This window comes from Tinamus guttatus, unplaced genomic scaffold, assembly GCF_059628265.1.
Source record: "Tinamus guttatus ecotype Peru unplaced genomic scaffold, ASM5962826v1 Tinamus_guttatus_pri_ptg000749l, whole genome shotgun sequence".
NCBI lineage: Eukaryota > Metazoa > Chordata > Aves > Tinamiformes > Tinamidae > Tinamus > Tinamus guttatus.
In genome coordinates, this window is record NW_028289283.1 from 2,456,205 (window position 1) to 2,481,062 (window position 24,858).

General features: G+C 43.9%; 1 protein-coding gene across 1 annotated transcript in view; it reads left to right on the forward strand.

Annotated features, from left to right (window-relative positions):
• The first annotated feature begins 2,719 nt into the window (after window positions 1-2,719).
• The window catches only part of BORCS5 (BLOC-1 related complex subunit 5), a 65,092-nt gene continuing 42,953 nt past the window's right edge, over window positions 2,720-24,858 (forward strand). The window contains exons 1-2 of the mRNA XM_088537376.1: window positions 2,720-2,781; window positions 2,933-3,076. Coding sequence (XP_088393502.1) covers window positions 2,724-2,781; window positions 2,933-3,076 — 202 coding nt within the window. The 5' untranslated portion in view covers window positions 2,720-2,723. The remainder of the gene's footprint in view (window positions 2,782-2,932; window positions 3,077-24,858) is intronic.

Sequence of the window (24,858 nt, forward strand, 5' to 3'; positions counted from 1 at the left end):
GGGGGCTGCGTGGAGAGGCGCTTTGGTGGCGTTTTGCCTCGCTGAAGCCCTGCAGCGAAAACGCGGCGGAGGGCGCAGAGCAGAGTAGAGCAGCGGGGCCCCGCTGCCACCGCGCACCTGCCACCGCTGCTGCCGCCGCCGCCGCCGGGAGGCGGCCCCGGCCCTCGCCCCGCTCCCGGCCCCGGCCTCGGTTCCGGCCTCGGTTCCGGCCCCGCTCCCAGCCCCGGCCCCGCTGCGGGAGGCGGCCCCGCGGGAAGGGCGTTTGCAGCTGATCCCTGCGGGGTTCTTCGTCTGCAGAGCGAAAGAAAAAACAAAACAGAAACAAAACAAAACAAAAAAAAAAACCCCAACTCTGCTAAAACTATTAATATATATTTATTTATTTATGATTTCTTTCTTCCTTTATTTTGTACTTAATCTGGTGCGTCTTCCCCAGGTTGCACCCACTTATTGAGGCTCCACCGAACGCAGTCGGTGTACGTACGCCGTGCGCACGGCGCTGGGCGGTGTGTGAATGTGCACCCATGCCAATCTGTGCAGAGGAACCGACTTTGCTACCTGGGCCAGTCTGTGCAAACCATCGCAGACAAATGGAGCACGTGGTGTTTGCTGACCAGTTTTATGTACGTTTGGACTGAGATTAGCGACAGGCTTTTCCGCACCTCCTTAGTTCAATTGCTTGCTTCAGTAATGCTTTCTACTTAGAAATGTTCCATTCCTTTATTTATTTTTATTTATTTATTTTTAGGGCAGTGTTGAGGTGTAGAAGCGGCCTGCAGAGTAAAGGGGTGTGGGGAATGAAGGACTGATAAGTATGTTCCTTCCTTGAGGCCTGAACAAGGCACTCTGTGTCACATACAGCTATGTTCTGATCACCTTGATAGTGTCAAGGTCATGGACCTAGTCCAGCAAGTTTAATATTGCTCTTTGCGGAGCACCAGCCACCTGTAGCATTTGCCTGTAAGCGACAGGAATTTTCCTTTTAGGGGGTGCTCCATTAAAAGATGAGATACCAGGTTATTTTACATATTGTAGCTTTATAATGGTTAGAGTAAGGAAAACAGGGCGGCTGGTCCTGTCTCTTGAAGAGACCTGCTGTGTAAGTGGAGGGGAGGCACTCAGACAGACATCTGGGCCACAATTTCCTGGATGTCCATAAGGTTTCTTGCTCTTCAGAGGCATCTCAGAGATCCCCTGAAGAAATGGGTGCAGCCCTGGCGCGTCTCCTTTGCTAAGGCAGCCAGGAGGTGGCTTTGTATGGATGCATGTGCTGGGCAGAAGCCACCATCTCACTGCACATTATATGGACAATTTTGGCTTTGCTGTGCTTTTTACATTCTTGCTGCTTCTCTGAAGTTTTCAGCTACTGGTAATGTATGAGCACATTAAGATCTCACTTTGTGTGTTTGTGTGTGTGTGTGAAAATGTTTACTTTTGTTTCTTAGGGCTGTGGAGGAGTGATTTTGGTAGCCATTTCTGGTGAACTTGATAAACTGGTGGAATTATTTTTTCTGTAAAAATAATTTTTAAAAATGTAAAAGAATGTGAATACTTAAAAATGTCACATAAATCCATATCACACAGTGCATGAACCATGGGAAAAAATATTTATGGCAAGCGCAAGTTACCTGGGCTGTGAACTGGGCAGGACCCTCTCCATCTCCTGAGATGGAAGAAGCTTACAAAAAGGCCCCTATATAGCCTGAACCCTGGCAATATTGTGTTAGATTTATATATTCTCATTTAAATATATCTACAACTGTATACTCTGTAGTTTCAAGAACAGAAACTTAGGCACAAGGGGCACCACAGAGGACTTAAGTTTGATGGCTGCATTAAAGGCAAAATAAGTATTTCATTTATGCCACTGACATAATACACCTTTATTTTAGAAACATTTTAAACTATAAAACTCCATGTGACTGACACACATGTTGACTGACAGGTAAATTGAAAAGTTTTACAAGGGTCATGGCATACACAAAGTCACATTTTCAACAACAGTAAAAGAAAGCATCTCAGAGAGGAGCAAAGTATATAGTACAAAGGCTTATCTAGGGGTGGAAATGAAGGTAACCAAAGTTAATTGTGCTGATCCAAAGAAGCTAATTTTATTTTTTTGTCTTGAGGCTGATGGATGATGTCAAGTGACATCATGAGAAGCTCTGCTCAGATTCTCCTCCCACACACATCATGTCCATACACACTGCAAGTCCTGCCTGGAAAACCACTGACAATGCTCATAGGAGTGAGTGAAATCAATGTGTGAATATTTGCAGATACGGCGCTCAAGACTGTAAACTGAATTTGGCAAGCAATATTTTCTTTTCCCAGAAAAAAAAAATGCTTTGAAACTATCGAAGATTGTTCTTCTTGGCAGGAAATAAGCTCAGACCTAGTATTTTAAGGCCCAGAGCCGCGTTGCACTGGGGGCTGCTCCCCGGGGCCCTCCCCTGGGCGGCAGCTCCCGCCGTTCCTGCCTCAAACTCAAACCCCGCAGGGAGCAGCAAAGGCGGGCGAGGGGGGATGACGTCACCTCCTCTAAGGCAAGCCCGCCCCTTTAAGGCAGCCCCGCTCTTTAGGAAATCCCCGCCCCGTTAAGGGAATCCCCGCCCCAAATGGGCGGGGCGCTGCCTCGCCGTGACCCGGCCTCAGAAGCCGGCGCCGCCGCGGCCGGAAGCGCCGTGCGCGGGCGGCCGGGCCCGGCGGGACGCGGGGCCGCTATGGGGGCCGAGCAGAGCGCGGAGGGCGAGGGCCGCCTCGGCGAGGCGGGCGCCGCAGGTCGGGCGGCGCCGCGGGGCCGGGGCCGCCGCGGGCCCGGGCGCGGCTGCAGCGGCGGCGGCTCCGTGCGCTGCCTGCTGCTTGGGTCGGAGGCTGGTGGAGTCGTTTCAGTTTAACCGTCCGGTTGTTTTTCTTTCCCGTTTTCTTCCAGCATCTCCCTCGCCAGCCAAGCAGCGGGCGAAAATGGACGACATCGTGGTGGTGGCGCCGGGAACGCAGCCCTCCCGCAACGTGAGCAACGATCCTGATGTCATCAAGCTGCAGGAGATCCCAACTTTCCAGCCCCTTTTAAAAGGTAGGGGCTTATTCCCCCTCTGGATTTAAGGGCCCGCTTTATGGGTGGTGGAGCACGTGCTTTGGTTATTCGCAGCTTCCAGCTGAAGGTTGTGTCTGTCCATATTTTTGCTCTCACCATGCCTGTTTCAAACGTTCCTTCCTTTTGTGTTTTCCATAATTACGCCTGGCCTTTCTAAATGATTGGCGAGCTATCCCAGAGGTGTTGGTAACGTTGTGGGAGGTAGGATCATTACAGTGGGCTTGGATCAGCCCTGCATGTGCTGGCTTGTCCACGTCGGAGTGTTAAAGGCCGCTTATGACTTGTGCAGTCTCCAGTTTTGCTCTAGGCTTTCCAAGGCCTCCATGTGTTACTGCCCCAGAGTCATGGCTCTGCGCATGTACGATTTCAGTTAAGCTTGAAATCAAGATTTATTGTTGTGGTGTCCAACTTGCAACAGTTTCTATCCTTGTTTTGGAAGGAGGAAAAAAAATAGAAAGTGAGGCTTGGGTGGGGAAGCATCCTCAAGCCTGGTGTTGGCCCATCAGTGATCCTCTTAAATTACCCCTGCATGTCTGTCTGTCCATCTCTCTCTCTTGTGCTCCCAGTTTTTATTCCCTGCTCCATTGGTTGTGGTCCCTGCTCTGCTCCAAGTGAAGCAGTAAATCACAATTGGCTCGTCTGCAGAGTACCCAAGTTGCTCATGCACGGTGGCTTGGCTCTAGCCCTCGTGTTTCTGGCAGCTCTATAGCCCCCTTTGGGGTGTGGAGCAGCCTGCAGGAAGGGAAGGGATTCAGGAGCAGGCTGCTCCTTGGAGCAGCGTGCATGTGCACACCAGTGTGCACGCGCTGCATGATGGGCGCTCCATGAGCCCATGTTTTGGGAAGGTTTTAGGCTGACTGCACATGTGTTCGTCGGCTGTGTTGCTTGCTCGTGTCTTATGGAGTGGCTGCTGCAGCAAGGAGGGAGGACAGCGTGCCTGGCTCTCCCCTGCTTCTGGGAGAGGCTGTTGGGGCTGGCATGGGCAGGGGCTGGGGTGTCGCTGCCCCTGCACTGCTGCTGGGCAGGCACGGTAGCCGCCCTGCCCCACGGGCATCGCTAGGTGCTGTCTTTTTAGACAGGGACTCTTGTCTCTCTTGTGCCTTTTCTTTTTTTCCTTTTCCTAATGTGCCTATTGCATGAGGATGCTGGAGCAGCAATAGGACTTGTGGGCACTATGAGAAAGACTGATGAGCCAAGCAGTTGACATTTTATTTGGTATGGCCAGACAGGAATTTAGAGCACTGGCAGTGCTGCTTCTAACAGACAGAGCTGAAAAGCTGGGAGGGGAGGGTGAGTGAAGAACAGAGTAGGAGAAAGGCATAAATTTGGGTATATTTGGGGATAGGACTGGTTCTTCCCTTGACAAAGGAGTGTATGTGTTGCTTGTAGAGATTGACATTGCAGTCTGAAAAGAAAGAAAGAAAAAACTTAATGGATTTATTCCAGACACCACTTCTGCTATTTTAAATGACCACTGATGTTTGCGTGATGTTCGTTTCAGCAGCAGGCTGGGTAATAAACAGTGGGTAAATCTTGTCTTTGCCAGAGTTTGAATTCACAAAGCAGGGAGCTGAGCCAGGACCTCACCAGTGGTAGCTGGAGGTATAAATACTACAACCCAAATCTGAAGGAGTTGAGGGAGCTCTTGTCCTTAATAAAGCCCTGATCCTTACTGGTGCAAAGTGCTGAAGTGGAAGCAATTGATGGAAGCAACCTGTAGATGGCAGATAGCAGTGAAGGGAGTAAATAGGAGAGAACAGCAGTGCTGGGGGATGGAAGAGGGAGCAGGGCACAGCAGTGATCTTGGGTTAGGTGGCATCAGAGAGAACAAATTGGGAAGTGTCACCAGCAGCTGGCCCTGGCCTGCTGCATGTGTGTAGGGGGGATGACGAGGAGTTTCAGTTCCACGTGGCTGGCAAGCGTGGAGAGCCAGATCCGCATGGGGGCCTGAGACGGCGGGGCTGCTGCCAGCTCCTTGTGGCAGTGTTCCTGCATGGCTGGCTGGGAAGCAGGGGTACTGGGCTGCAGGTGCGAAATGAGGAAGGGCAGGGTGGCAGCAGGACTCTGGCTGAGGTGAAAAGGTTGGGGGGCACTGCCTTAGATCACTGCTCCAGGCCTTTTAGTCCTAAAAATGCTTTTGTGGAGTTGTTTGAGGGGAAGTCCTCTAGGTCACAGAGTTGCTTTTGCTGGTCTTACTTCCTGCCTGAAGCAGAGTAGCTGTGGGCAGCTGCTTTTTCTGCTTGTTAGTTGCTCTAATTGGAGTCTCTTTCCTTACCAGTCTCTTGGGATATGATGACATCTGGTGACTGCTGGAGGGTATCACATCCTCCATTGCGTCGACTTTGCGCTGCTTCCTCTGTCTCCAATACTTTACCCCTGCTTGCTCCACAAGACTTTGATACATAACATTATGCAGAAAGCAGAACGGTCTGTGGAGGATGTTGAGCCTGGAGACAGCCCAGCTCTGCCACAGTCCTGCTTGAGAAGCTATCCAGTTTTGCACTGATCATAAAATCATAGAATCGTTAAGGATGGAAGGGACCTCTAGAGGTCATCTAGTCCAACCCCCCTGCACACACAGGGTCAACTAGAGCACGTGGCACAGGACTGCGTCCAAGCAGGATTTGAAAATCTCAGAGAAGGAGACTCCACAGCCTCTCTGGGTAACCTGTTCCAGTGCTCTGTCACCCTCATTGTCAATAAATTTTTCCTTAAGTTCCTGTGGAACTTTTGGTGCTTCAGTTTGTGGCCATTACCTCTAGTTCTGTCAGTGGCCACCACTGAAAAGAGGCCAGCACCATCCTCTTCACTCCCTCCCTTGAGGTACTTATAGACACTGATCAGGTCTCCTCTCAGCCTTCTCTTCTCCAGGCTGAACAGGTCCAGCTCCCTCAGCCTCTCCTCATAGGGCAGATGTTCCAGGCCCCTGATCATCCTTGTAGCCCTGTGCTGGACTCTCTCCAGCAGCTCCACATCCCTCTTGTACTGTGGAGCCCAGACCTGGATGCAGTACTCCAGGTGCGGCCTCACTAGGGCTGAGTAGAGGGGCAGGATCACCTCCCTCGACCTGCTGGAGACGCTCTTCTTAATGCACCCCAGGATCCCATTGGCCTTCTTGGCCACAAAAGCACACTGCTGCCTCATGGCCAACTTGTAGTCCACCATGACTCCCAAATCCCTCTCTGCAGAGCTGCTCTCCAGAAGGTCAGTCTCCAGCCTGTACTGGTGTCTGAGGTTAGTCCTCCCCAGGTGCAGGACCTTGCACTTGGCCTTGTTGAACTTCATGAGGTTTCTCACTGCCCAGTTGTCCAGTCTGCCGAGGTCCCTCTGGATGGCAGCACAGCCCTGTGGGGTATCAGCTACTCCTCCCAGTTTCGTGTCATCAGCAAACTTGCTGAGGGAGCACTCTGTGCCTTCATCCAGGTCATTGATGAATAAATTGAACAGGACTGGACCAAGGACTGACCCCTGGCAGCCACTGCTAGCTACAGGCCTCCAGCTAGACTCTGCACCACTGATCACCACCCTCTGGACTCATCCAGCCAGTTGTTAATCCACCTCAGCATCCACTCATCTAACCCACACTGCTGGAGCTTGCCCAGGAGGATGCTGAGAGGGACAGTGTCAAAAGTCTTGCTGAAGTCCAGATATATATAATATCCACCACTCTCCCTTCATCTACCCAGCCAGTCATTCCATCATAGAAGGCTCTCATGTTAGTCAAGCATGATTTCACCTTGGTGAGTCCATGCTCTTAACTCCTGAACACCTTCTTATCCTCCACATGTTTGGAGACAGCAGCCAGGATGAGCTGCTCCATGACTTTTTCCAGGGATGGAGGTGAGGCTCACTGGTCTGTAGTTGCCTGGATCTTCCTTGCCATTTTTGAAGACTGGCGTGACATTGGCTTTCTTTCTTTTCTCTGTATTCTTCAAATGAAAGATCCTGCTCTTGGGATGGATAAAGAAGAATACTAGATATATTTTTTTTTTAGGAGTTAATCCTAAAAAACTTGTGTTTCATGGTCTACCAGCTTTAAAAGCTCACGTCATGATCGCATGTGGGCTTCATTAGTCTTCAGTTTCTTCTGGAGTAGGCAAAGCCAAGGCAGTTTATTTTTGATCTTAGAAGGGACTGGAAGATCTCAAAAGCCAAAGCATGTAAGAGTCAAAGAGCCATTTTGAGCTAAGCTTTCTAAGATCAATTGGATCACAGAATTGGATCACAGAAAAATTGGTGGTATTTATATACCATGTAAGAAAATACCAGTATCATGCTTGTTATGTCTTTCATGTTAGATTTTTCTTGATACTTGCAACAAAAAATGCACCTCAGAGGTGCAGCTGCAGCTATGCATGATTTGTTGTGTTGGTGACTGATCACACTTAATGCGGAGCCTTTGAGAGGTCCAGGTCTAAGCTTTTATTGATTCCAGTGTTTGAACCTTTCACGTGTGTTTTCTATGTCTCATCGTGCTTGTGCAGCATCTAGTATGATGGTTCTGACTGGCGTGTATATATATTTTTTTCCAATGCTATGTTCATGTAAAGAGAGTACCCCCTACATGGGGGGCTTGAGGAAGCTTGTTTTGCCATTTACAAATATGAGGTCCCAATTTCATCCAAGCTGACAGGATAAAAAAGTATTCCCAGGCAGTAAGAGTCTGACGGATATGCACCAGTGACTGCTATATGCTTGGAGGGGGGAAGTTAAGTATTTCTTCTGACTGCAACTTGATGAAGCAAGAGTTGTTTTTTTGAAATTGGGAGAAAAGTATGGAATTGAAACTCCTGAGAGCAGCAGAGGAAGTTTCCAACCTTCTCCCTGGTGTGTCGTGATGTTTTTTTCTTATGGGCGTCTCCTACAGAGGCCACTTTGCTCATGCAATGGAAAAAATGTGATATACTGTCTCTTTCCTTTATGCTATTTAATGGGGACATTGGTGTGAAAATTAAGTTTTGGTCTGTTCAGGGTCCTGGATTTGTACAGTGTGTTCGCTGTGTGAAGTTGTAACCAGCTGTGTATAAAAATCCAAGTCATCTTCTGAGAATTGTAGGCAAAAGTGGTCTTTTACACATGGAAGTTGTTTTTTCTTCTTCCCACCTCCCCCTCAGTGGAATTTTTCCTGGTAATTAGAACGAGATGAGTGCTATAAGGGATTAAACATTGTTACTAAGCTTCCCAGAAGTTCGTTTAAGAGTGTTTACACACAAATTATAATTTTGTGTTGTGGAAACAGAGTAAGTATTGGATTCTTCCAGAGGGCATCATCTTGCGTGAGCTGTGTGCAGCAGAGAGATGAAAAAGGGAGTTATGTTTGTTTCATACAGCAGTTTTCCACACTGCAAAAATGGTTGTCAGCTTCCTGTTGTATTTGGTACTTACTGTATTGAGTATCATTGAATGGTCATTGAATGTCCAGTTGGGCAGCAGAAGGAAGTAGTGCTGAATATGTGACGGTGTTCTGAGGTGTGTTTTGATTTTGCATCAAAGGCAATTTACCTGTGAGCTTCTATCAAAAAAAAGTAACCCCAATCTCTGTGCTGCTTCTGCTGCATCACTCATGTCAGCGTGGTTCTTGTCTGTACCCAAGATGGGCCATTTCAGGAAACTAAACCAAAAGACATTGGGTTGAGTGTGTATGTGTGTGAAATTTAAACTTGGCTTTTTGTAGCGCAAACTCAATTCCTTGAACTTGAGCATAGGGACAAACAGGTGATGGTGCCACCAAAGGGAGAGCAAACAAATGGGCCTCCATCCATAGGATGTAATTGACACAAGGAAAGTCTGGTATGCAGTTATATATATTTCTTTTTTCTTTCCCTTTCTTTAGCTGTAGCATTGCTCTCACCCTAAGCTGTGGTTCCACCTTGGGCTGATCTGACAGTTGGCTGTCATGGTTCAACACTCCTTTGCTTCCCTTCTGAGCTATTTCAGCATGTTAAAACTGGCAGAAAGCTAGTCAATTCTTTTCTGCTTTCATTGGATTAGTCTTCTGGGCTAGCACACTGAAACAACTCGGTGTGGGGTCAGAAAAATGCTGGATCTGTTGCAAAAAATGTGTAATGCACAGAGGGAGAGCAGCTCACACTAGTCTGGCTAAGGTTGCTGTGGAGTTACAGACTGTATTTCCATTAAAGTACTAACAAAATCAGATAATTTATATAACATTTGGCCAAATTAGTTCTTGCTAATATTGCCCAGACCTGTTTTGTGTGAGGGGAGATTTATTCGAGGAAAGGTGCATTTACTTTTCACAGATGGAGATACTTTTTTTTTAATTTGTACCTTAAGTTTTGAAAGCATTAATATACTTTAAAAGATATAACTTGGTAAAAATCCTATGAATTGTAACATAAAAGTGGTTCATCTGTGAATGCCTTTCATGCTATTTGCATAGGAACCGTAAAATAGATTGTCTGAAATAGAGATTGTAAATTTTCGAGATAACTGGCAAGTGTCTTCTAGATGCCTTTGTCCTAAAAGGTTCAAACTGAGACAACTTGAAGAAGACTCCCTTTGCAGAAAGCTTTGAGTTCTGTTGAAATACGAGCTTCATTAAGTACCTTAAATAATGTATTCAGAACCATTTGTTACTAGAAAACTGTTCATTTTTACAGGAATCCTGTTGGCTTCCAGAAGAGTAAAGCACATTTGTTTCCTTTAACGGTCAAAGAAGTTAAATTTTTTATCCTATTCTTCTGTAATACATTGAAGCATTAAGAGTTTGGATGTATGTGCAGTAAAAGAAAAGATTAATAACCATTCTGGATTTGGTTGAATAGCCTGGTGGTAAATACTTTTCTGATGTGCTTCGTTTGAAGTCCTGTCCTGCAGTTCTTGGGGCCGCTCTCTGTGCAGTGGTGCTGGAAAGACCGCGATGTTCTTCTAGGTGGGTGTTCTTGCACTTTTCAAACAACACGTTGGTAACGAGAACACCCCCTTCAGCAAGTTAATAAAACGAGAGGTAAGCAATTCTTTGTAAATACTGGCAGTCATTTGTGCCACCATTTTCCTGGCCCTTCTCTTCTAATTTGGAGAGTTGAACCTGCAGCTGTTCTGATACAGTTGCCAGTAGGGAGGCAGCTTTCCTTGGAAGCGTTGGTGGTGCTGAGTGGCTCAGAATGCTTTGTAAATGCCATGAGGTAGCTGAAGGTAGGCATGTGATTACGTAGAAATAATTCAGCAGGCCCCTCATGTTCTACATTATCTGTGAAGGAAATATTAGTTAAAATAATCAGTTTTAAGCTAGATATTTAATTGCTGCAGCTGTTGATTTCTGTTGAGCAGTATATCACATTCTCGTGCTTGTTTTTTGGTGTGCTTGCTGGCAGTTTTGGGCTGGTTTGCTGTAAGCTCTGAGAGTAGGCTCATTTCTGTGCATGAGGCAATGTGCAGATACAGATCTGGCAGCTGTTGCTGATGGGCAGTTTTGGTGTGGGCCCCGTGCTGAGATTGCCTGTTGCGTTGGGTCTCATACACGGTGCGTCTTCTGTCACGGAAACCCCTTAGCCACAGCACTGAGAAGAAAAAAACAAGGCCTGCTGAGCCTCTTACCTCAGGCTCGATGCATTCCCAGGCCTGTCGTATGGGGAAGAAGTAGCACCTCTGCAGACCTTTGAATTCAGCCTTCTGCACATCATTTGTGGTGCGTATCATTTCTTTTCCTGTCAAACAGACTTAGTGTGCATCTTGTGGTTTATGGCCAAATGAAAATTTTGGGGTGCAAGGTAATCGCACTAGGTGTTTTTGTATCGGCTGGCTCAATATAAGTTGATTTGTGTCCTGTAGATGCTGCTGCTGATGGAAGAGCTAAGCTTGGAAAGAGATCACTTTAGTAGCATTTTTAGCACTAATACTTTTAAGGATCCATGAAGCAAAGATTAATCAGACAAGTGAACAGATTAAGATTAATTTACTGAGATCTCTTTTTTTTTATCATGCTGCTTATTATACGTGCTGCATATTTTTGTTGCTTCGTTATTTTATCAGGAAAGATAAAGCTAAACTTTTTGCTTTGAAGATTATAGTTTACTTGACTAGTGTGAGAAGATCAAAGCTGATATGGCAGAAAATTTTGCAGGATAGGTCCAGTATGAGGACAGCAAGACTTTCTCAGTATAGTTTGAAGGGAGATGTCTTGAGCAGAAGAGCCTACTGAGATGCCTCACAAGACAAAGCAGAGGTCAAGTTTGTACTGCTGTGCCTGTGCTTCTGTTGTTTCCCACTATCAGCAAACCTGAGTTTGCGTTAGGCAGCTAGAAAGGACTGTTTATCCCTATATGATTTTCTTAATACAAGTTCATGTAAAAAAAAAAAAAACTCTACTCCTTTACATTTTTTTTTCCTTTTTGGAACAGCTTGTAAGGGGACAGGAAAGATTTAGGTATCCAGAGTCCTGATCTCATGGAACCAAGTGAAATAGATTTGGTCACATCTTCCTCCTTAGCTTTCTTACTGGCCAAGATGCATCCTCTCTTCTCTCCCTTGTCACACTGAATGCCATTTGTTCCATTTACAGTCTAGGGAAATATTAGCTAATAGTACAGGTTAGGGAATTATATTCCAGGAAGTTGCTAGGCTCCATGACAGAAGCTTTCCTTTCAAAATAGATCTGGAAAAGAAAAGGAGAATAACAATGTCCTATTTCTGTGTGTTCCTCAGTGGTTAGAAGATTTATCCAGGAATGCGAGTCTTGCTCTGATTCCTTTTTACTGCTTGAGAGGATCTGAGCCTACATTTGAGTTCTGTCCAAGCAGTGTGCTCACCAGCGACTGGGAGAGTGTTTAGGAGCGGGGATCTGGGTGCTTAGCTGTAGGAGCTGCTGTGCTCCAGTGGAGCATCTCTGGCAAATCTTTCTAGGATGCAAGACAAGCTTGTGCTGGGAAAGCATCTAGAGTGCACCCGAGTCCTCCATGGCTTCCAGCCAGCTAAATCTGGGCAGGTTTTAATCTTCTCATTTGCGCTGTGTCCCCAAGCAGGGACTGCAGTGAATTATAGATGAGGGAAACGATGGGGTCGGAAATGGTGACGCGATTCCTGAGGGGAGCTCTAACACAGGGACAGGGGCCCTGTCTTTAGTTACTGTGGCAATGAGCAGCATAGACATGTTCAGGCAGAGATGCACGGGAAAAGGCCTCAGTTTCTGAAGGAAAATTTTTCTTTATGAGAAATACCTGCTTAGTTGGAGGAAAATACGAGCATTAATCATGTATTAGAAAACCTATTAAGGGATCTCTCTCTGCTTATAAATATGACAGATTTCTCCTCTGTCCTCATCAGTGGTCATTGACGAAGTTTTGCCTGTGTTGTGGTGTTGAATAGTTAAAGGAAGTGTAAGAGAATCAGTCTGTTATGTCAAAGATCATTTTGGCATGAATTCCGGTAGGAATGATGAAACTGTCAATAGCAAGCAGCAAGTAACGATGTCTAAAATGCTTCTGTGATGTTCCCTGCAGCCCAGAATGCCCATTTCCCTCTCCACCTTCCCCCCGCAGAAGAAATAAAAGAAAGAAATTGTCCAAAGTCCCTCTTTGAGGGTCCTGTAACATGATGTCCTCATCCGCCAGAGGTTGCTGACAGAAAATAGCTGCTGAGCACAGTATGCTTTCTAAATCTCGTTCATTCAGGTATGTGCAGGGGCAGGATATATCTCTTTCAATATTTTTTTCTTCCATACTGTAAAAGATAGTTTATTATACGCTAGCACAACATACAGAAGCTTCTTAAAGTACTTACCAATGCATGCCCTAATTTTCATCCCCATGATTTACACCTTTGTTTAATTCTAGTTTGTTTTGATGGTGCCCCTTTCCTCCCTTTTTGTGTTATTTAGTTCTGATTGATAGGCATTGCTACAATGCGTCACGCTTGTTGCTGGGCTTGCTTTTGAATCTTAGGTTTTGGAAGCACACATCACTTCCAAAATAGGAAGTTTATCAGTTCAGAAAACTTCAGTAAAGGCCAATCAATTTATTGAGGGAGATTATGTTAACCAAGAGCACAAGGTAAAGTGCCAACAGTCAAAGCTCGCAGTTCTTGATGTTTGCTATGGGTTCTTGACATATTGCTGTGCTGATCCAATTACAAGAATGTGGTCAAGATAAAGGGTAAGTGGATACTTTTATGTCCACTGCCTGTGTATGATTAGCTATACATTTTCCATAGCAATCCCTCATGGAAAAGCTCTGCTCTCTTTAGTTTCCCTTTCAGACGTTGTTAACAGAAAAACATTCCAGAAAGATGTATGTGCATTGTAGCCCCTACTGTTTCTAACCAAGAGATTTATAATTATAAATTATAAAAAGGTAAGATTATTTATAAAAAGGTAAGATTATTAAGGTAGAAGTGAAAAAAAAAAAAACAAGTCTGCTCAATCCCTAAATCTTGTTACAATGGTGGGAGCTTAGTCTAATCGTGTTCTATGTATAATGATGTGAGTGAAATCAGCAACAGTCCAGTGCGATCAATGTTATAAAACCTTCAAGTTTTGAATCGATCTGCCTTTATTTCTTTCCAAGGGAAGTTTAACAAAAACAAAAGCAGGAGTTTTTGTGGTTCATTTGTCTTTAACACTGAAGTCTGCCATATTGTGAATTTTATAACATCTGCTCTGTTTTTCATGTGAGCCTGATCATGATGTGCTAGACTGTCGCACACTTGCATGCATAAGCCAGAAAATGCACAACTGCAAATTCTGAGGTGTGGGTAATCTTCTCAAGATCCTTCCTTTCAACTTGCAGTAGAAACAAAATTACTACTAGTAATTTTTGGTAGGAAATTGAATGTATTGCATGCTGTAGTAATGCATGAGCTCAACCCACATGGCACTGGGGTGATAAAAGTGCCTTATATGAACCAATGTCTTGGATGCTCATGAAGTTTTTTTTGGTCGAGTTTGTTTTATTTACGTGTCACATGAGTTCCTGGATACTTTTACCTTTCTTTCACCTGTCTTCTTGCTAGGTGTTACTGTAGCACACAACTTCAGGGAAGACATGTGCCCTGTTTGGCACCAATGTGCGCATTAAATGCAAAATGTCACACATGGATTATGTCCTGCCTTGCCAGTTGTATCAGAGAGCCCCTGTGAGCTGTTCTGAAGGCCTATGTTGGTTTGTCCTTTCACATGGTGAACAGCTGAAAGGCAAAAGTAAGTGCTGCAGGTGGTGACTGAAAGGCAGCACATCAAAGGGTGACACTGGAGGGTGCAAAAAGGCACTTTCTGCTGGCATTGTGCGGGGGGAAGACGTGCACCTCCTCAGCAAGCTCAGCAGCTTTGCTTCTCTGTTCTCTGATACGTTTTTGTTTCCATTCTCTGTGAAGTGCAGAACTGAAGGCTACGGTCTAGGCAGTTGCCACCAGGTGTCACTGCAATACAAAAAAAAAAAATATATATATATATATACTGGATTTGAAAATGGCTGCAAGAGTTTACTTGAAGTGCATGGAAAACTGCTTTCTCTTTAAGCTTCTGTTTAACGTTTATGTTCTTGCCACAGTAATTGTAGGAAATGACTTAGGTCTTAGTAGCCTTGATTTGGTACTAGCAGGAGCTGCAGCGTTTTTGCAAGCTGGACCCAGTGGTGGGTAATGGAGAGGTGACCACAGGCTGGAAGTTTGAAAAGTCGGGGATGAGGGAATGGTAATGTATTTTGGAAGTCTTTTTTGTGATCTTCCAAAAATACATGTGTACTTTTTTTTTACTATGCTTAGTTGCAGCTATTGATGCAACTTGTTGATGCAAGCCTTTTCTAAGAGTGTATGGATGCTGAACGCATAAGTTGGCAGTAATTCAGACGGAAGCCCTTGAGTTCAGTTCCTGGTGATGCCTGCTGGTCCTTGCCTCACTTCATCTGTCCCATGGAGTTAGCAGGGCTTTTCCTGGCAGGCCTGTTGTGATAGGAGGTGTGCTGCAGGCTGAAGAGTTCTCATCCCAAGAAACAGGTGTGGTGATTTGCACAATAGGCTTTCCCCCAGCGGCCCTCAAAAAACAAAATAAAAACAAAAAAAAACCAAAGACAAAACCAAGGAAACAAAACCGGAAAAAAAAATCGGCTCAGTTGGCTCTTTCCTCCAGTTCAGCGCCAGCCCTGCAAACTGCTGGTGCTGGCACAGTGCACAAGGCAGTATGAGTTGAGACCCTTTAACTAATGGGGAAGAGAGAGAGGTAAAATGAGAAAGGAGGAAGAAGGAAACAGCTGATGTAAATATTAAGTGATGGACTAGAATTGCAGGATCTTTTCCCCCTCCTTCTTCCCAAAGCTGTTCCCGCTTGATGGACACTTGTGTTTGGTGAAAATGGTTGTATCAGTCAGGTGTGTCTACTCAGCATAAAGTCCAATGGTTGCTAACTTATTTGCAAGTTGTGTCTTACACATGCAGAAGGGAAAGTGGAAGGGTTTTTACTTGAATCTTCATCTCTGTTGCCCTGGAAATGTCACCAAGGCATCTTGTCTGGAATTTAAAATGCCATCAAAAGTCCTTTGGCTTTGCAAGGGGTTTATGTGACCTCTTTCAATGTCTTAATGGGAGGTGTGTACCAAAACAACTGGACATCACCTGGGAGTTGTGCTTTGTTATAGAGTACCCCTTTGCTCAGGGAGGTGTTGGCAGCTTTCCAGAAACTTGAAGCTACAACCAGTTGGCAAATAACTGCTTTTTCAAAATTAAAACACTCATGTAGGCAAGGGTTAAAGTTGCTCTAATGCTTGCCTGAACTTGTCCTGAGTGATACACCACAAAAAAATGGCTTGTGTGTCCTGCTCCCCTTCATCTCCCTGCTGCTCAAAGTGAGGTGCCCTGCAGCACGTGCTGTTTCAGCGCTCGGGCCTGACTGTCACATTGCTGGAGTCTCAGCTTCCTTGTTTGAAAGGAGGAAGCTCACTGAGCTCGAGGAAGCTTGTCCCTGCTTGAGCAGGGGCTTGGACTAGGTGATCTCTAGAGGTCCCTTCCAACTGCAGCCGTTCTGTGAGTCTGTGAAACGCCCCGCTCGCATGAACTCCTTCTGAGCCTGTGCACCAGCCGAGAGGAAGGCGTGTTTCAAATCAAGACAACAGAGAGCCCAGAAAAACCCTTCTTCCAAAGGGCCGCAGTCTGGCTTGGCTTTTACCTGGCCTCCACAAGGGATACTGAGCTTTGCTGCTTCTGTTGCTCTGCCACCATGGAGTCTGCTGGGAGAGAGCGTGTGTGTATATATACATGTATACGTGTGTGTGTGCGCATGTATATACATGTGTGCGTATGGACAATCCTTATAGCACAGGAGATTTTTACAGCTGTAACTCTGGCCTGGTGCAAGCTGTACTGTGGCCTATTGCACATCCTGTAAACCCATGTGTGAACCTGACGTGGAGTTTGCTGCACTGCAGATAATGTTTGTGGTTGTGGCAGGTAAATGGGATTTCTAGAGAGAGCTTTCTGGACAGCGTTGATCTTCTTACGGCTTGGCCGTGTAAGTCATAGTGATCAGCTGACACTTAATAAGTAAAGCTAATAATGTTAATGTGCATGTGTGTCAGTGAGTAGCCCTTTGCTTTTATTCTGTCTGGGTAAGCCCGAAGAGAGGATATGATGACCTCTAAAAAACAGGAGGAGGGTATTAATGGGATAATGCAGGTTATCCTGATGACCCGTTTTGCAAGTTTTAAGAAAAAAAAAGCCTTTTTTTTAACCACTCTTTTTATTATGTTATCAACCACAGATAAAATTGCCAGAAAGGTGGTGATGTTTTCGTGCTTATAACATCTCTTCACAAGGAATGAATGTCTCAGTGTTCTGCCCGCTGACAAGGATGTTGAGCAGAAGATTGGTTGCGGTTGTATCACTTTTTATCCTTGTCTCAGCAAAATGAAGTTTAAACTTAAGGGAAAAGTTAGATGGAGGAAGAAGAGGTTTTGACTTTCCTTTAGCTCATTAGGCCTTTGAGTTCATGTGAGTAAAGAGAATTTGTATCTTTAATAAGAAATAGAAGAGACAGGAGATGTAGCTGCTCTTTAAGTGATACAGGTTTATTTACCTCCTATGAGAATAAATCTTGTTTGCTTCTGTGATATAAAAATAGCAGAAAGTAGGTGATGGTAATGCGAACAGATGTTTGTGTTTTTACCTTTGGATAAACAAGATGACATAAGGATGACAAACCCTGCTGGTTTCTCTCATCTCCTGTCTGGGGGTGCTATCACCAGTTCCAGAATTACTTGAGACTTGGAGTGGATAGTGTCTGAGCTGCTTTTATTGCAGTGGGTTGAAATTCTCCCCTGTTCTACATTTCCTTGGTTGCCCATCTGTCTTGCTATATTCCGTGGTAGGCAGCTGAGGAAGCGGACCCTGGTTGCTGAGATGAGAGGCTTTGTTTCTTTTCTTGAACCTTTGCATATATATGTGTGTGTGTGTCTGTGTGTGTGTGTATATTTTTGTTGTTATCTGAAATAATTCCCAAGCTCAGAAGTGTGCCTGGGTGTGTGAGTGCTTGGTGGCAGAAACAAACCCACTGCTTTATCAGGGAAGCAGATGAATTTTGCACTGCTTTGTATCCTATTTAGAGCTGAGAGCCCAGGTGAGCTTTAAAATGGAGTTGATTGTGCCTCTCTTCTTTGCTAATGCAGGCAGGTCCAGGGACTCGAGGTGTCAGCCTGGATTCACTCCAGTCAGCCCTCGTGCATGCTGCACTGCAGGGCCTTGCTTCAAAGATGAAGGAAACTTGGCTGCATCTTGGGTTTCTGTGGACTGTTTGGCCTATTGCCTGAATTTGACTACACAGGAGTTTTTTTTTTAAAAAAAAAAAAAAAAAAAAAAAGCACAAACCCACAGACTACTATTTTTTTGTTCATGCTTTGAGGTCTCCCCAGCAAAACAAAACACAGTAACGAATGCTGGGTGGTATGAATAAGCTTCACTGCAGGCAGTTGGCATTTACTTGCTTAATTTCCCAATAAAGACAACAGGAGATATGAATTAGTTTGGTTCACATATTAAATTGATTCCCAGCTGTAATCATTTAAAGGGTCCAGATGGCTGTTTTGATAGATGGGTTTTTCACACCATGAGTCTAATTAAACTAACTGTGATCCTGACATGGACAAATTGCTGTGTAGATGTTAGGCAATACTTTCATCTTCTTGTCCAATGACCAATAAAAAGAGAAGAATAAAGTGTCACACAGGTTTATTTGGTCTTTCATTCTACCTTGCTGCTTGTGGAGCAACTTAATGCATATACACAACCTCCTTGCTGTCCTGCACCGGTTAGGAGTCGAAAGTGCCTGCCATCTATTTGTCCTTGCTTAGCCCTCAAGTTTTCTGTCTCTGCTGCCTCGGTATCGGAACATCTGCTGGCACCTTTGTGGCCAAGAAATGAAGATAATTCATTAGCAAAGTTTTCTTCTGCTGTAGAAGAAACAGCTGTTCCCTGTGACCTGGTAAGTTGTTGCTGCTCAGGTACTACTTGGAACAACAGGATTTTAGATCTTGTGCTGTGGAGTCTCCTTCTCTGGAGAGCTTCCAAACCTGCCTGGATGTATATATGCCTGGAGCACTGTGCCACGTGCTCTGGGTGTCCCTGCTTGAGCAGGGGGGTTGGACTAAATCATCCCTAGAGGTCCCTTCCAACCTCAGCCATTCCATGATCTGTTAAAAATTATCTGCTACTCTGGCATTCACATGAACATGTCTTTTATGCAAAATAGCCTGATACTTGCAAAACTTTAATTCAGATCTCAAATTAGATTTGTGCTCCACCTATTTAAAAAGAAAAGTTAGGAAGAAGTAATTATGTTCATAAGGGGTCATGTTCTGCATGTTCTATAGACATATAAAATTGCTGAGAAATCAACTCTTATGGGTCGTTGAAACAGGCATGTGATGCATTTTGGAGATGTAGTTTGCTAAAATTTATAAACTTGCAATGGCTTGAGGGGTACTTGTTATAAACTTAAGTCATGCGTTTGTTAGGTTGTTTTCATTACAACTATATTAAGTGTGGGATTTAATGAGTACCAAAATGGGTATTGTAACACTGATGTTTAATGAGTATCAACATATGAATAAATCTATCTGAAGTTAGTGGCACTGTAGAAAATTTAATTAATAGACTTGAAATGCAGAAAACAGCCAGATTGTTCTGACCTAAAATGCAGAGGCTGGCAGGAGTTCTTCATTGTCAAAAATGGATTTGGACTCATTTTTAAAAATGTAGTCATTGATTCTGCTATTTTAAACCTACCAATATGCCTCAGCCTTTGTAGCAGCAGAGGGAGATACTGGGCTTAGTGAGCCTGGAAGGATGGTGTTTTGGTGATGTTGGCATTGGCTTTCTCTAAATCACAGTTTTTTTTGAGGGGAACACACAGACTTGTCTTAAATAGGAAATTCTGACCAGAAAGTGTAAAAGCAAACAAGCAATGCATAAATTGTTTCTTCTGTCTAATGATCTGTGGTTTGGCTGCTGATGATTGAGCTGGAGTGTTGCGTTCAGACTTCCCATTCCTTTCTTTCAATGCCGTAGCAGTATCTCAGTCCAGTTACTTTTGGGGTCAGTGTTTGAATCTTTTCATGGGTGAACAGTGTAGCGACTCAAGCTAGCCGTTAATGCAAGGGTATGGCACGAATGTGAGGAAAGTGGGTTTATTTTCCACATTTTTGCCTGTGGAAGGAAAGCCAAGTGTCCTGTCTACATTACTGCTACCTCAGAAAAGAATGTCCAGAGTTGCAGATTTCTTGCTTAATATTTTGAATGCATCATATTTTTCAAATCTAAATTAATATGCAGTATATTTACTGTGCCGTGAGTCAACAAGAGTGATTTTGTACATACAGGCACAGGTACCTCAGCAGTATGACTGATGTGAAAAAGGCTGGTCTCTAAATAGAGAAGCAGAAAACCAGTTAGGTGAACTGGCTGAAAACAGGCTGTGCTCATATGCAACATCATGGTCAAAGTGCAATGGGAAAACATAAGGGTAGTGCATACAGGTCACTGTTTGACAGTTCCTCCACTTTCTTTTGTCACTTCAAATATACTTTTGGAAATGGGAGAAAATGAAGCTGTTGATTTTCCAATCTTGCATCAAGTAATTTTTAACCAGCAGTCGTCTCTATTATCTGTTCCTTATAAATGCAGTTTCAGGATGAAAGACAGCGTGATTGGCATAACCAAGGAATGCAGCAGTTCTTATGGCAACAGGCTCTAAATGAGCTGCTAGGTCATTTTGAACTGGCATGTGTTATTTTGAACTTGCATATGTTTTCCAGCTCTGTGTTGCAGGTTGTGTGATTCTGGAGCGATAGCCGGGAGTCTGCTGCATCCCTGTGCCATTCCCATTCCCCTGACAGCTCCATGCTAACCTTTGTGCCTACACTGGTGCTTATCTAGCCCTGGCTTGCTGAGCTGGTGAAAACTTATCTGGGAAATAAAAAAGAAAAACCTCCTGGCAGTCTGGGAACGTCATTCGGCTTGTTGTGGGATCAGGCAGGCACCAGGGCTGGTGGGGAGAGAAGTCTCCTGAGATGTGGAGTGAGGTCGCGTCAGGGCCAGCTGAGATCAGCTTCAGTGGTTGTGGAGCCGAAACCTTGTGCGACCGAATAATGCTCGAGTGCAAAGCAGATTTAGGATTGTGGTTACTAAGTCATTCTCCATAAATCTCCATAAAAAGATTTCCATCTTGAAACAGCCAGCCCTGGGCTGATTCAAGCTAACTTGAGCAGCAAGGTACTTCAGAGCTAATGAAACACTTACCGTGGTGGTTTTAAGGCAAGCATGTTACCAAGTGAGGTTTTGGACTCAATGTGGAGAAGATAATGAATAAAAAATTTGCTGTGTAGCTTGTATTTCCCTTGAAACGTGCTAGGCCCTGTGAAATTGAGCTCCCTGCTTTGGAAATGCCGAGCAGGACAGGAGGGTGGCCCTAATGCAGCGGCTGCAACGCTGCAGTGCCGGGAGCAGCGATTCTCCCGTCTTGCTCTGACCCATGACCTTGCACCTCTGCGGGTCTGCGTGCAAATATTTGGTATTCTGCTCTCTGATTGTCTGCTTGGTTTAGTTATTCTCCAAAGGGGGAGTAAACCAAACAGACTGAGCTAATGGTTGGAGCTTTATTTTTGAAAGCAGCAGAATTAATCACTTGTTTGGAAAGCAGTCTTGAAGGAACTGCGGTTAAAGAAATAAGTCACTTACTCTGTTCATGAACTTTTTGTTTAGAAACTGTTTTGATGCTCTCTATTTTGATGGTTTGGATCCCCCCTCAGCCCCGGCTTCTCTTCTTAACAGAAAAATCAAGAAAACAAGATCTTTACTACTCCTCCTTTTTTTTTTCATAATTACTGATCTCATTTCTGAGGGCAGATTACAGACTATCTTGTATTGAATTGCCTCTTTATTTTCCAACTGAATAAGTTATTTTTCTAGCTTATCAAAAGCTAGAAATTTAGATAAGACTGTTATTATATTATTCAAGTCCTGAATATCATAAAGTGAAATAGATTTTACCACATGGTGGAAAAATGCAGAAACTTCTCTCTCATTTCCCTAATTTATAGGCTTCCCTGTCATATTTTAAATGAGGCTTGTGCTGTGGCAGGTTACTGTCTTTCTGACTGAGGTCTCTGTCAGCCTGCGTGCCCCTAGTATCAAAGCAACTGTGACCTCTTGTTAGGGGTTTTTCTCTCTCTCTGTAGCCCACCCAACTTCCCTGAGTTTTTATCCTTCAGAAAATGAGCCCGCAAATGCACCCTTGCATGCGATAGAGGGAACTTGGGTTGAGTTTTGGGTTTAAAACATAAAAAAGCTTCTTAGAAGTGGTGGGATTGTTCAGGCATCAGACGTTATCTGTTTTCCTGGCTCCTCAAGCATAGTAAATTAAGTATGTCACAGTGCACTTCTTATTTTCATCATATAAGTATAGTTAGCGCATTGCTTCTTGGAGTTAAATGGCAAGCTGTTTAAATATTTTTATTCATTCTATGCTAGTCATTAAAGAAGCCAAGTCTTGAATGGGATTAAACAAGTTTTAGCCCAATGTTGGTTCCCAAAGGTTCAGCCTCTTTATTCAGGCTTGTATGTCAGGCTATAAACCATGTACTTCCTTGGTACTTGTGGGTAGTTATTATAATAAGAATGATTTTACTTCCCTCAAATAGCTGGTTAAAAGTCTTTGGATTTCAGTGTAATCGTCTTTATTACATGAACAGATGTGAAGTGTTTAGATAACTCTCCTTTTAGAACTTCTACTGGAAAGATATATTTCTCCAAAGCACTTATCAAACCAGCATTTTCTGTGGGCAAATTGAGTGTGTATATTCATTCTTCAGTGCACTTTGACTGCTTTCATTTGAGATATAATATTTACTTTTTGTACCATCCCCCCAGTCCCCCTTATCTTTCTTCAATCCTTCTCATTTAATACAACATATCCAGGAGAGTGTCTACAGTAAGAGTGACTTGCCAATCAAGCTGATCCTGCATCCTGAGGAGCAGCAAACAGGACGGAGAGTTTACCCACTTGCTTTTAGCTAGTTGCACTGTGCTATCCTGTGGTAGAATAAGAAAAGAAAAGGAATGGAGAGCTGAGGTGGGATGCAGTGGGAAAGGGGGCTGAATTCTTTTAGCACAAGGGAAAACCTGTGAGGAAGTCTTAACTATAGTATGTCTTGACCTACAGGGGTTCTTACTTTGTGTAATGGTAGGATAAGGTAGCATCTCCAGTCACAAAATTATCCTGCTACTGTATTATCTGCTTTAAGCACTCCATGTAACTTCAGGGAGGAGCACGAGTCCTGCTGGTGAAAACTTAACTGGATGGTGGCACTTTGCTCTGAGCCCTTGCTCAGATGCTGTTTGCTGCCATGAGTGTCTGTTATCAGGAAGTCTGAAATTCCCTGCAGCAAATATGTTAGTCATGAAACACAAGGATAAGTTTGAAAGAAAAAGGTTTAATTTTTTCACAGAAAATATAATAAATTATTTTAAAATAGTGCCTTATTTCATGTTTATAGTCCAATTCTTTTTTTTTTCTTATTAAAAAAAGAAAAAGGAATAAACTTTCTCCAAATCTGCATAATGAGACTTCTGCATACCTGCATATATTTTGGATTCATATATTTCATACCTGGCTGTGTTTGGGGTTATTTGTTTGGTTTATGAACGCCTGGAATAAAACCTGAGTTTTCTAAAATTTTAACTCTTCTGTATTTTTTGTCATAAATGGCCTTTTTGGGTATCTATTTATATCTATTAACATTAAGTAATAATGGATCCTCAGTTCTATTGCTCAGTTCCTTGCAAATGTGGTAAAATAGTGTCTTCACTGGAAAAAAATTCCCAGTTGGATGATCCACCAAAGGAAGCAAGATTTTAGACACTCATTGCCTGAATGCAGGAGTTAACAAACAGTAAAATTAGAAGCACTTCAGGTCGAGGGATGCTTATATTTCCATTCTTATGTGAAATGGCAATAGTATAGGGGAGATCTCTGTCCAAAAGTGTATAATTTCCAGAACTATAAAGGGAAGCAAGTATGGTGAGATTGTGTTATGTAGAAACCGGTTGGTTGCTTTGTCCCAGACAGCCCTCTCCTGGAGGGAGTTGGCATGACATTAACTATACTTGCCTATGGCAGGTTCTTGTTTTGTAGTTCATCACAGGCTCTGAAGAGGATACTGTAGGTAACAGCTTTATAGAACAAAAATTGAGAGATTTGTGTTTACCTACCCCTTAGACACGCCCCCCCCCCCATTTTGGGACAGTAGCTATAGGCTTGAGTTAGAAGACTACTTAAGGTGTTATTGATGAGGCTGTTCCTTAAATTAAAGCACAGGTCTCTGCTTTTTAAGGTTCTTTAAGATTTTGCTTTCTTTTTCTTTTTCTTTTTTTTTGATGTTAGCATCTTAAAGATTTTTTTTCTGAAGTGTTTGGAATAGATTAGATAAAGTGTTAGTGGATGCTGATCTAGAAGCATGTTGCGTGTAATAGAGCGGCAAAACAAGGCTCCTTAGCTCTGTCTAATTTAGTTCTGGCTTTATTTAGATGTTATTAGAGGTAAATCTTGCCCTTAGGTTTGTATCCCTTTTGAGATACTTCCCTCTACGAACTTGCTTCAAATAATTGATAGTATTTTCGGGAGAAATCAGCAAGGTCCTACTTGCTGACCCAGTGATGGCTCTGGATGAACCCGTGGGCTGGTCCAACTTGCTACCAGGACCAAAGATGAAAGCAGTGAAAGCGTTAGCTGGGTTTTCTGTAGAGCTGGGAAGTGGGATTGGTTCGTGGAAGGGTCTGTGTGAGTACTGATAGCGATGGGACCACCTAAGCTGGAACTCAGAGGAGATGAGGGGAGAAGCCACTTTCTTTGAGTGACCTGGGCTGTTGGACTGGCTCCCTAGCAGCTTTCACAGGTGAAGGCAAAGGAGGTAACTCTGCTTTGAAGCACATAAAGGGAACTTGTATGCTCTGCTTTCTCTCTGCTTCTGGACCCATTAAGGGCAAAAAAATAATTATGGGAATATCTTAAACCACTCCAACTTTTTCTTCAATGACTGTCTCTTTTCAGTGAGTATTTACGATAAGAGACCTTGGTCTAAAAGTTAACTTTTTGTTGTTCTCTGCTTCAAATATTAATAAATAGTGGTTATATAATTGGTTCCTGATATCTCTGGAAGGCAAGTGGATACAACCTATCTGTTACCTAGGAAGCAGTCCAGCACATTGCTGAATTTTTAATTCCCAAATGGGGAGGAGGCCTGGAAAAGAGTTCACAAGACATTTTAAAT